At 42.2% G+C, this 13630-nt stretch overlaps 1 protein-coding gene across 1 annotated transcript; it reads right to left on the reverse strand.

The window, feature by feature from the left end:
* On the reverse strand, positions 1–13471 carry tceanc2 (transcription elongation factor A (SII) N-terminal and central domain containing 2). Its single transcript, XM_048539552.2, has 4 exons — positions 13336–13471; positions 9570–9711; positions 8013–8206; positions 1–2394 (listed from the first exon to the last, which is right to left on the reverse strand). Exons 1-4 carry the CDS (start codon positions 13423–13425, stop codon positions 2206–2208), a joined length of 615 nt encoding a protein of 204 aa, XP_048395509.1. The 5' UTR covers positions 13426–13471; the 3' UTR covers positions 1–2205.
* Between the last annotated feature and the right edge of the window lie 159 nt (positions 13472–13630).

Genomic DNA, 13630 nt, shown 5'->3' on the forward strand with positions numbered 1-13630 from the left:
AAGAGCTAATATACTGTTAAATGAAGCAGAACTTACAAAATAATATTTATATGGACAATGGCCAAATGTTACATTACTTGCAAAATAATTGCAAATTTTCATTTCACCTCGTTCACATGATTGTATTCAATCGTTACAATTTACCATAGAATATATTTTTAAAAATAATTTTAGCTTCAATTTTAGCCACTAAATATTTGTGATACACAATGAGAGAGTCATAGAGTTTTACAGCATGAAAACAGACCCTTCAGTCCAACTTGTCCGCACCGACCAATTATCCTAAACTATAGTGGTGATTTACTAAAAACACACATTTCTGCAGTAAGCTATGCAGAGTCCAATCACAAATACTGTTCACAGGCTTTCTCTTTTACTGTCTTTCAGTGAAGATTTCATTGCATTTTCCTTCATATCTCTTCTTTTTGATTGTAAAATTAGAAACAGGGAGGTCCCAAAATAATTCAAAATGCAATACAATCTTAATGCATATTTTTAGTGTTCCTTTTTTAAAAAAATAATTTCTGTCACTAATTAAAACAAGCAAAATAGAAATTTATCTTTTAAGTGACCTTTATTCTCTCCATATTCTGTCACCATGACAACTATACAGCATGTTAGAGCAATTGGTAGTCAGGTCATAATGCTGAAAGCAGTTTCTATAATAGATTCTTAGATACACGCTTCACTCCCTGCTATGCTACAAGATCAACAAGGACTACAGTTTGAAATAAATAAGCTTGTCTGAGCTACGGCTACAATTAGGTACAGAAAGTTAGCCAGAGCTATGGATTTTGTAGAGGGAAGTGTGATTGGTAAAAATAATTACCCAGAATAAAAGATAAACGTGTTTTCTCTTTTTGACTGTATGATTGTAATTTGTTTCAAGTCAGCTCCTAGTTGATAATTCATTGTAAACCATCACTAGGTAACAAAAAAAATTTTCATTTCCAGTATTTAGACAAACTCAAAAAAGTATTATTGCAGCAATAGTATTTAAAAAGGTAAAATACATTCTAGCAATGTTGGAAATGTTGCCTTCAAGTTCCCTGCCATTCTGATTTGAATATATAACCACCACTGCATCTTTGTTGCTAGATCAAAGACCTGGATTTCTCTAGGCAGTACTGTTGAGGGAGCACCATTGCAAGAACCTAGCAAAGTCCAAACCCACTTCTTCAGAGCAACTAGGAACGGGCAACAACTAGAGTGCAGCATCACCAGATGTAACTGGTTCAAGAATTAGTTATTGTACATAGGTTTTGGAAAAAAATGGACTGAAGAGTACGGCAAGTATGGTGGATGGGATAATGCTATGAAAACATGATACGCTTTTTGGAACCAATGACCTTTTCCTCGAGAATGCGCAGATGTGGTGCTTCAGATAGTAATCAGCTTTTTGTGAATTAGTGTGAAGGGTTTTGCAGCTCAGTCTAATCTTGTCCTGATTAAATATTGGATAAATATGCACTTCTCAGTTAGCATTTAAGAATATGCCAGCTAAAGCTTTGATAATGTTTCTTTCCTTAACCCAGGTGTTCCATGCCAATTCCATGTTTTTACCAGAGCTGTTCCTTCCCTATTGCTGGGTCAAAATCCTGGAACATCTTAACAACAGAGTGCAACCCAAGGATGTCCACAGTTCAAGAAGGCAGCTCACCACTATTTTATGGCAATTAGGGATGGGCAATAAATGCTGATAGAGTCAGCAATAACCTTGCTCCATGAATAAATAAATCTAATGATCAAAAACTGAAGTCAACTTATGATTCTGAAGGTGTGTAGTCTGATTATACCTTTGCAGTATCGTAAAGAACCTGATCTTAATAATGTGACAGAACAGGTTCAGTCGAACGCACCAATTATCTTAAAAGAATTTAAAAATACATTTAAGTTATGTTGAAGCAACAATTTTCATCATCTTCCCAACCAATTATTCACTGACCCAAAAAGATTCCCTCAGGAGACTCTAGCACAGCAAACTTTGCATTCATTGGCAACTTTGTCAGCATGAAATTATAGGCAGTGAGTCACAAACAAACCAAAAGAATTCTCCAACAGATTTGTACAAATACCAGGAATTTATTAATAAAGTTCGCATATTTATCATATTCAAATTCCTATGATTGAAATTAAAAAAGGCCAAAATTTAAGAAATTCACAATTTATAGGTTTATACATAATACTTCAAGAACTCACAATGAATCATTTCTTGTGGTTTTCAATAAGCTGTTTCACTGGCAGACTGTAGGTTTTAACTTGTTCTTGGACTTCAGGCTTCTGTTTTAAGCTAAAGACCAGAGTTCTTACTGTCCGTCGGTAGTTGATGTTGATCAGACGAGAACATTGATGGAAAATCTCTCGCTCTATGTTTTCAATCAGTGGGTCATCATTCTGTAGAAATATTAAACAGTGTACTTACGAACTTACAGTGAGTAGTTAAGATAAAGTAACAAATGATATTATGCTTTTAAATGCTAAAAGCTACATGTCCACGAAAGAAACCCTGAAGTAATGATTACAAGCCATGAAATATATTGGAGGGTTTGCCGCACATTCAATGACTAGAAGGAACAAAAAAATGTCCATTTACACATGTCAAAAATGATTCTGCTTTTAAAGAAGTGATGTGAAAGATATGCTCGTTCCGATTAAGGCTCTCCTCTCTCAATCATAGGTTGCTCTTAGGACTTCCACTGAAAGATATCTCCTGGGATCTCCGCTACAAATAGCAAGTATGTGACAAGAAGTCACATGCAGGCTAGTTCAAATAAGGACAGCAGATTTCCAAATCTAAAGGCTGTCAGTTAACCAGATGGATTTTTCACAAAAAATTGATAGTTTAATCATTACTGATTTTTTCAGACTCATTCATTAATTGAATTTAATTGGGATGGGTTTCTGAAGCATTAGCCTGGGCCAATTTTGTGATAGAATACGCTATCATCCCTCAAAACTGAGCCATGACATCAATTCCAGTGTATATATCTGACTCTTAAGTGTCTTAAAAGGAAATTATGGTTGGCAAATGAATATTAGCTTGCCTAGAGCTTTCAAAACGAAATATTCCATGTGCTGCTTCCCTAAACTCAGGAGGCTTTTGTGTACCCCTCGTCCTAATGTAAAGCAGTTAGTGAAGGGCAATAGCACCACTGCAGAATTGAAATACCCTACCCCACACAATTGGTGGACATGCTGAAAATGAATGGGATGCCACTGCAGTTTTCATTTTCCAATTATTTTATTGTCACTCCAAGTACTGGCATTTCCTATTCTGAATTTCAAACTAATTTTCTGTTTTTAATACTGGATGCAAAAACTGGACAGAGACCAACTCCCCAGACCTCCCCCTTACTGAGGACGAATGGCTAGTTCTCAGTAAAGGGATCATCTTTGTCCCCCTCCATGCAAACATCAATGAATACTGCTCACGCTTGGACGTTGAACAGTTTTTCCACCGCCACTGCGCTTATTTCTTTAACCATGATCCTACCCCTCCCCCTACTGACCCCTTTTCCTGGACACCACCCCAAAGCGCTCCTACCCTCCCTTGACCGTCTCTAATTGCCATCGTGACATCAATCACCTCAACCTCTCCCCCACAGAATGTGCAGCCCTCCACTCCAATCCCAACTCACCATAAAAACCCATGGACAAGGGAGGTGCAGGTGTAGTATGAAGCACTGACCTCTACAATCGCCGAGGCCAGGCGCCAAGTCTCTGACACCTCCTCCTACCATCCCCTTGATCACGACCCACCGACGACCACCAAAACATCATCTCCCAAACCATCCACAACCTCATCACCTCAGGTGACTTCCCACCCACAGTCTCCAACCTCATCGTTCGCCAACCCCGCATCACCCGCTTCTATCTCCTTCCCAAAATCCACAAACCCAACTGTCCTGCTTGACCCATTGTCTCTGCCTGCTCCTGCCCCACCGAACTTATCTCCAACTATCTCAACTCCATTTTCTCCCCCTTGGTCCAGGAACTCCCTACCTATGTTCGTGACACCACCCACGCCCTCCACCTCCTTGAAAACTTCCAATTCCCTGGTCCCCAACACCTCATCTTTACCATGGACGTCCAGTCCCTATACACCTGCATTCCCCATGCAGATGGCCTGAAGGCCCTCTGCTTCATCCAATCCTGCAGGCCCAACAAGCCCCCCCCTCCACTGACACCCTCATCTTCTTAGCCGAACTCATCCTCACCGTGAACAACTTCTCTTTCAATTCCTCCCACTTCCTACAGACAAAGGGGTTGGCCATGGGTACCCGCATAGGCCCAAGCTATGTCTGCCTCTTTGTACATTAAGTGGAACAATCCCTCTTCTGTACCTACACTGGCCCTAAACCCCACATCTTCCTCCATTACATTGATGACTGTATTGGTGCCGCCTCATGCTCCCATGAGGAGCTTGAACAGTTCATCCTCTTCATCAAAACCTTCCAGCCTAACCTTAAATTCCCCTGGACCATCTCTGATACCTCTCTCTCCTTCCTGGATGTCTGTTTCATTTCTGGCAACCACCTGGAAACCAACATCCAGTTCAAGGCCACCGACTCCCACAGCTACCGAGAATATATCTCCTCCCACCTACCGTCCTGCAAAACTACCATGCCCAATTCCCAATTCCTTCACCTCTGCCGCATCTACTCCCTGGATGAGGCATTCCACTCCCGAACATCTCAGATGTCTTCGTTTTTCAAGGACCACAACCTCCCCTCTTCAGTGGTCGAGAACGCACTTGACCGTGTCTCCTGCATTTCCCGCAACTCATCCCTCATACCCACTCCCTGCAATAACAACCAAAACAGAATCCCACTTGTCCTCACGTACCACCCCACCAACCTCCAGATCCAACGCATCATTCTCCAACACTTCCGCCATTTGCAATCTGACCCTACCAAAGACATTTTCCCCTCCCCACCCTTATCTGCTTTCTGGAGCGACCACTCTCTCCGTGACTGTCTTGTCCACTCCACACTCCCCTCCATCCCCACCACCCCCTGCACTTTTCCCTGTAACTGTAGGAAGTGCTACACCTGCCCTTACATCTCCTTCTTCACCCCCATCCCAGACCCCAAGAAGACTTTCCACATCAAGCAGATGTTCACTTGCACATCTGCTAATGTGGTATACTGTATCCACTTTTCCCGTTGCGGCCTCTTCTACATCGGGGAAACCAAGCGGAGGACCACTTTGCGGAACACCTATGCTCGGTTCACACTAAACAACTGCACCTCCCAGTCGTGAACCATTTCAACTCCCCCTCCCATTCCTCAGACGACACGTCCATCCTGGGCCTCCTGCAGTGCCACAATGATGCCACCTGAAGCTTGCAGGAACAGTACCTCATATTTTGCTTGGGATGCCTGCAGCCCAATGGTATCAATGTGGACTTCACAATCTTCAAAATCCTCCCCTCCCCCTATTGTATCCCAAAACCAGCCCAGCTTGTCTACGCCTCCTAACCTGATCTTCCTCCCACGTATCCCCTCCTCCCACCTCAAGCCCCAACCCCATCTCCTATCTACTAGCCTCATCCCGCCCCCTTGACCTGTCCATCCGCCTGGACTGATCTATCCCCTCCCTAACTCCCCACCTAAACTCACCTTTAGTGGCTCCATACCCACCTCTTTGACCGGTTTGTCTCCTCTCCACCTACCTTCTCCTCCATCCATCTTCTATCCACCTTCTCCTCTCTCCCTATTTATTTCAGAACCACCTTCCCCTCCCCCATCGGTCTAGGCCCGAAACGTCAGCTTTCCTACTCCTTAGATGCTGCATGGCCTGCTGTGTTCATCCAGCTCTGGACCTTGTAATCTCAGATTCTCCAGCATCTGCAGTTCCTACTAGCTCAGAGACCTTGGAATGCAGGTTCGTAGTTCCTTGAAAGTGAAGTTGCAGGTAGACAGGGTAGTGAAGGTGGTGTATGGTATGCTTGCCTTTATTGGTCAGTGCAATGGGTATAAGAGTTGGGGGGGACATTGCTTAGGCTATTCTTGGCATACTGCATTCAGTTCTGCTCTCCCTGCTATAGGAAAGATGTTATGAAACTTGAAACAGTTCAGAAAAGATTTGCAAGCAAGTTGCAAGGGCTGGAAGATTTGAGCTACAGCGAGATACTGAATAGGATAAGGTTATTCTCCTTGGAGCGGAGGCCGAGGGAAGACCTTATAGAAGTTTATAAAATCATGAGGGGCATGGATAGGTGAATAATCAAGGTCCTTTCTCCAGGGTAAGGGAGCCCAAAACGAGATGGCATAGGTTTAAGGTGAGGAGGGAAAAATTTAAAGCGACCCAAGGGGCAACTTTTTCATGCAGACAGTGGTGCGTGTACGGAGCGAAATGCCACAGGAAGTGGAGGAGGCTGGTACAATTACAACATTTAAAAAGGCATCTGGATGGGTCTATGAATGGGAAACTGTCTGTGTGAAGTTTGCATGTTCTCCAGGTGCTCTGGTTTCCTCCCACAGTCTAATTTTAGCCATGGTAAACGTGGGGTTACAGTTTAGAAGGATATGGGCCAAATGCTGGAAAATAGAACTAGATTAATTCAGAATATTTGGTAGACAGGGACGGTTGGATCAAAGGGTCTGTTTCCATTCTGTGCAGCTCAATGACTCCATAAAAGACAGCTGTAAGATTCACCTGACTTTTTTTTTCGCAGATTGAAACAATTCCCCTGAAATGCAAGTGACAAAAGAACCTTGCAGGATAGCAGATCAAAGCCTTGTGAATCAATGCCTTTCCCTGAAACCAATTAAAGATTGTCTTATCTGATTGGATGGGTTTTTCTAAAACTATGATACTTTCTCTCATTCCCTCAGATATGTTAATTTGCAGGACAGGATGTACAAAGTGGACATCAATCCTTAATTTGGAGGGGATTTTGAAGTTCCGAAAATAAAATCACATGGTGAGGCAGCCATGTTCTTGTCTGCTTTTGAGAGTCACCTAAAAGCTGTTTTACATTTAGCTTCATGAAAGCCATCAAAATATTTTTGTTGGCCAGAAAACTGTACCACAAACAATTTGCAAGTCATCAAGCAGCCAAGGTAATAAACGATAATATTGTGAAAACAGGATTTTCCCAGAGAGGACACCACTCCATCTGAAAACCAAACATTCTGGAAATTCAATGATAAGAAGCATCTTAATCTGCTGTGAACGTATTACAAGACATTTACTTATCATAGAAACATAAATCCCAATCCCTACAAAGCAGGAGGCCGCCTTTTGGCCCACTGAGTCCGAACTGACCGTGTGAACTGCAACCCACCCAGACCCAGTTCCAACTGTAACCCCACGTTTACCATGGCTAAAATTAGACTGTGGGAGGAAACCAGAGCACCTGGAGAACATGCAAACTTCACACAGACAGTTTCCCAAAGCTGGAATCAAACCTGGGTCCCTGGTGCTGAGAGCTAGCAGCGCTAACCACTGAACGATCACGCTACCCAAAAGTAACTTGGCCTGTATGGGGATCAAACTTGTGACCTTGGTGTTATAAGTACCGTGCTCTAACCTACTGAGCTTAACCGGTCACTTCAAATTGAAGTGTTGAAACAGTCCAAGACACTAATGATTTGCTAATGAGATCTGAGATCATAAATCAAAGACTGGTATAACTATGAATCTGTAAGAGTATATTAATGTCCCCTATATCTAAATTTGATGTAACTGTGTGAGAACAGCATATGAGATGTGCATGTGCATGAACATATTAACCTCTATTTTCAAATCCTCAAAAGCTCCTTACTTAAATTACTTTGGGTTATACACTCCAAGAGTAAGAAAGGACACCTTCTTCACACAAAACATACTGATCGTGGGTAATAAACATACATTCTGTTCTGATATCACTGGATTTTTTTTGACTTACTCTTACAAATACGAAAATAAAGGTGACAGAGGGGGAAAATGTATTTTCACTCTTAAAAAAAAACAATAGAAATCTTGTTTTAGACTCTTTCATTGTAAAGTTTTACTTTTAAAATTACCTTCAGTTTCAAGGCTTCAGATAACAGTTTTCGAGCATTACTCCTAAGACATTCTGTTTTAGGATCACATCGCACCTCAATGGATTGTTTATTTCTGTTTTCTTTCATGAAAGTTTTCCACGTTGTGTCAATGGATTGAGCAAGCTCGGCCACTTCAGGGTCCGAATTTTTACGCATCTTGTTTACTGAGTGCCCTAAGAAGTCCGGAGAAGTAAATACCAATCAGCAATAGAATTTTACAGAGAAGAATTGTTGCTGATTCTGTTTCTAGTTTAAAAATGAGCTATTGCTCGCTGCAGACAATCACAACCATTGGACATTGCATAAAAAGAGGATCACATCCTTGATCTTTTCAAGATGAAAACCTCAAAAACAGAGGGAAACAAAATCCGAAACAATTGAAGATGCTGGAAATCAGAAACAAAAACGGAAATTTCTGTCAAGCTTAGCAAGTCTAGCAGAAACCAAAGTTAATGCTTTGGGTCCAATGACCTTTAGAACACAAAGACAGATGCGTCTTCATTTTGCCAATAAACTCTCAGTTTAAGAGGTCAAAAGAAAACTGAAAAAAAATGGTTTCAATTTTTAACAAGCAGTACTCTAATGTAAGCAATATTATAACTGAAATTGAGCAGATTTCTATTACAGCAAGGGACACACCAATACCAAATATAGCACTGCAGTAATTTGAGCCAGAATAGTACTAATTTCAAAGATCAAACTTGGCAACCTGCTGATAAGCACAACTCAACCTCCACACCATACAATACACAATATCATAGAGCTATCAGGGAAATCCACAAGTCTAATTTGTATTGGTCACCACATGTTTACTACTATTTTAATCTTGTTGCATGATATGACTGAAAGATTTTGTGCCTCAAACTTGGGAATGGAAGTGCACTAATTTGTCTTTTTCTTGTCAACCTCTTGCCTGACAATTTGTACACTTGGGTTCCTTAGGCCTCCCACTGAATCGTAAACATTTTGCTCAGCAAAAATTTACCTTTTGTTTCTCTATCCGCAATTACTTGATCTTCTCAATATTTCCAGAATTTTCTTACAATGACAAAATCCAAAAAGGGTAATATTAATGTCTATTAGTGATGATATTTATTTGTTACTTTGTGCTTTTGCAATGTGATGTTTGCACAGGTCTGCAACCTCACAGGTTAATAATTCCTGACTAGAATATCAACATCTGTTTGCATTAGTAACTTAAATCAAAATGCTAGGACACATCTATCTCCCTTTGGAAGAGGAAAAGCAGCAAGTGGAAATTGGAGGCATTCTGAAACTATACCTATTCCTCAATCAATAACATCATCAGAAGTGACAGAAAATCCATCAACCCAGTTTACATCTCCCAAATCGTTTAGTGGAATGATCCACACTTCAAAACATCGGACTTAAAAGGCATGAGGAACAGAAGCACTATTCCATTAAGATCATTAGGAAGTTACAAAACATAATTTATACTAATATCATAATTTTAAAAGTTTGTCAGATGTCAAATTACAATCTTGAAAGTAAGAACTGTGCAGTTATAATCTTCACCTATTTTAGTTGACAGCAATACTTCTTGTGAAGGTATTTTCTTCTTTAATTCATTTAATGCTTCCATTAAGTTTTCCTTTGTTTGATTAGGCAGTTCCAAAATAGACTTACATCTCTTAATATCTTCAATCACCACAACTCTCTGTTTGGAGAATAAAAACAATAGTCATCACCCAAAAACTATTTCAGCAAAAAATATCAAAATCATGTAATACGTCTGTAGTGTTTAAGGTTTAGGAGGAAATCAAACATATTTTGCATTGTAAAGCCATGGACATTAAGAATTAAAATTGCAAAAAATGTAAACACTGACAAAAATGCAGATCATCCAAAGTTATAGACATGATTTAAGGATAGTATGTATATTTGTTATGATGATCCCAAAAACTTGACATTTTAAAGTGACAAATTCCTCAAAATATGCAATAATAAGATAACTTTTACTGTAACAAAAGTAGAAGCGACAGAATTCAACCTTAACCACTAGATAAATGGTACATCAGCTAAGCAAGGGTAAATATCTTTAATTTTAACTACACATTATATTTGGTCAGATGCCAAAACTTTGGTAAGAGTTAAATTTTAAAACGTACATTAAAAGGATGAAACAAATAGAGACCTTAAAGGAGAGAATGTCAGTGTTTAGAGCTCAGGTAGTTGAAAGCACAATTGTTGGTCGAGTAATTAAAATTGAACACCCACAAGAGACAAGAATTAGATATGCAGACATCTTGGTGGGCTGAGAGGCTAGCAGAGATTAGAGAAATGGCAAAGACAGATGTCAAAGAGCGAGTGAGGAATTTTAAAATTGAAGAAGTATATTTAGCAGGAGCCAAAGTAAGTCAGTTAGCAGAGAGCATGGCCAACAGAGTCTTGGCTGACCTCAGATTTACAGAGGGTAGAACCTGGAGTTTGTCCAGGGTGGCATCGGGATGGTCAAAATTAAAAGATAATTCAGACATAGGCAAGATTTTCGGCAGCAGATGAGCTTGGCCAGCAGCAGTGTTGGGGGCAATTTTCACCATCACGAGGTCTGCTTTGTCCAGAGATGGATACATTGTTCACTGGGATAGTAGGAACTGCAGATGGTGGAGAATATGAGACAACAAGGTGCAGAGCGGATTGAACACAGCAGGCCACGCAGCAGAGGAATAGGAAAGCTGACGTTTCGGGCCTAGACCCTTCTTCAGAAATGGGGAAGAGATGGGGTATTCTGAAATAAAGAGGAAGAGATGGGGAGGCGGACAGAAGATGGATAAAGGAGACGATAGGTGGAAAGACGACAGACAGGTCAAGGAGGTGAGGTTGGAGCCAGGAAAGGTGAGGGTAGGTGGGGAGTTAGGGAGGGGATAGGTCAGTCCAGGGAGGACTCACAAGTTGAAGGGGTGGGATGAATCTAGTAGTTAGGAGATGGGGGTGGGGCTTGAGGTGGGAGGAGTGGACAGTGGAAGGACAAGTTAGGGAGGCGCATACGAGCTGGGTTGGTTTTGGGATGCAGTCGAGGGAGGGGAGATTTTGAAGCTTGTGAAGTCCACATTGATACCGTTGGGCTGCAGGGTTCCAAAGCAAAATATGCGGTGCTGTTCCTGCAACCTTTCGGTGGCATCTCTGTGGCACTGCAGGAGGCCCAGGATGGACATGTTGTCCAAGGAGTAGGAGGGTGAGTTGAAATAGTTCACAGAAGTGCAGTTGTTTGGTGCGAACCGAATGTTGGTGTTCTACAAAACGGTCCCCAAGCTCTGCTTGGTATCCCCAATGTAGAGGAGGCTGCAACGGGAACAGCAGATACAGTACACCACATTAGCAGATGTGCAGGTGAACATCTGTTTGATGTGGAAGATCTTCTTATGGCCTGGGATGGGGGTGGGGGGGGGGGGGGGGGGGGGAGTGATTTCCTGCGGTTGCAGGGAAATGTGCCGGGGTGGTGGGGAGCGTGGAGCAGACAAGGCAGTCATAGAGAGAGTGGTCCCTCCGGAAAGTAGATAAGTGTGGGGAGGGAAAAATGTCTTTGGTGGTGGGGTCCAGTTAGATCTGGAGGTTGGTGGGGTGGTACGTGAGGACATGGGGGACTCTGTTTTGGTTATTGTTGTGGTGAGGAGGTGTGAGGGATGAGTTATGGGAAATGCGAGCGACGCGGTCGAGGGCGTTTTCGACCACTGTGGAGGGGGAAGTTGCGGTCCTTGAAAAATGAAGATGTCTGGGAGTGGAATGCCTCATCTCGGGAGCAGATGCGGTGGAGGCAAAGGATTTGGGAATAGGAAACTGCCTTTATGCTGGAAGGTAGGTCAGAGGAGGTGTACTCTAGGTAGCTGTGGGAGTTGGTAGGCTTGAACTGGATGTCGGTTTCCAGGTCATTGCCAGAGATAGAAATAAAGGGGTCCGGAAAGGGGAGAGAGATATATTGGAGATGGTCCAGGTGAACTTAAGGTTCATAGAGTCTTTCCATAATTTTTACCATTTTTTCCCCCATTTGCCCTCACCTCATACCATCCAACACTCACATTCTCTTCCTACCTCTTCTTTCTTAGAAGTTTCCCCATATCACTTTTTGGTCCTTTTCCTCTCGAAACGTGCCTCCCCAAATTCTCTACCTTTTCCTAATTAAGTTCATCAAAAGAAATTCTTCATCATGTTATTTTCTGTCTTTTTGAATTCTCCCCCAAATTCATATTTCAAAGCTATTTAATCCTCTCCTTCTGTAAAGTCAATGTAATTGGCATAAAAATAGGCTGTCCTACTGTACACACAGAGTCAGGATCTTATCATGGGATGAAAAACTACATTAAATTTGCAAAAGTCAGATTTAGCCTCAGGCAGGTATCTGGAAGAGGGTTGGGTTCAGCAGCAAGGTGATGGAGCAGAGTAATAGGGAAGCTGACCTTCAAGAACAGCAGAGCTAGTGGCAGGTGATTCTCTGGCTGTGGTTCGATAGACAAGAACATAACCAAGTGAAGGTAATCCTACCGATCCAGCTGAGTTAAGAAGCATGAGGGGAGGATGGTGCAGCTGATGATGTCAAAGTTGGGGAGAATCTGATAAAGATAAGGAAGGAAGTTCGCCCTTTGTCGATCACAAAGGATGTCATTTTGTCATGCATCAAAGGCAGAAACTTGAACAGAAGAATTCAAACATGGAATTCCATGAAAAGCAGGTATGGATTTGGGGATGAGAACCATTCAAGCACTTTCAGGAGGGAACAAAGGGAGGGTGGAGCTGGGTAGTTTGCCAGGGCATTCTGCACACTGTGGAAAACGGATTAACATAAAATAAAACAAAAGAGCTGCAGTTGTTGGAAATCTGAAACAAAAACAGAAACTGGCGGAGAAACTCAGAGGTCTGACAAAACCTGTGCAGAGAAAGCAGAGTCAAGTTTCGGGTCCAGTGTGATTTCTTCAGAATTTCAGACTGGAGCCGAAAAAACGTCAACTCTGTTTCTCTCTCCACAGATGCTGCCAGACCTGCTGAGTTTCTCTGCCAATTTTGTTTTCTTTCGCGTGTGATGGAAAAGACACTGATCTGCGACTCTCTAATAAAATCTCTCCCATCTCCAGCCTTTCCTTGATTCTGAAAAACATGCCCGTAACGGGGGAATATTTAACTGAGCACCAACAGCCTTCTCCTGCCGCGACACAATAAACTGCAGCTGAGGGTCAGCAGGCAACGGGGAGGGCAGCTCGCAAGAAAAACCTGCACTTAAAAATAAAAGCATCCGGCCTTACAATTTAACCCAAGTAACTCGACGGTGCCAGAGAAGCCAGGACTCTACCTTTAAAGACTCGAGAGTGACCTGGCGATAAACCTTAGCTGGGTGCAGCGCTAGGCTCAGATCCCGGCCCTTCCTCACAAAGCGATCCATTAGCAACGACCACCTCCTCTCCCCAGCGTCCTCGCCCGGTGCATGCTGGGAGTCGCATGCTTAAAAATCCAGGGGAAAAAACTACATATCCCAGCATCCCCTACGCAGACAATTTCCGGCGATGATTTTGAAGTTAAAAAAATTTAGAGAAGGAATTATCTATAAATAACACAAAGTCCAAAAGCAAGCCTTGGCTTTGTAGTTC

The sequence above is a fragment of the Stegostoma tigrinum genome, chromosome 8 (genome assembly GCF_030684315.1).
Source record: "Stegostoma tigrinum isolate sSteTig4 chromosome 8, sSteTig4.hap1, whole genome shotgun sequence".
Lineage (NCBI taxonomy): Eukaryota > Metazoa > Chordata > Chondrichthyes > Orectolobiformes > Stegostomatidae > Stegostoma > Stegostoma tigrinum.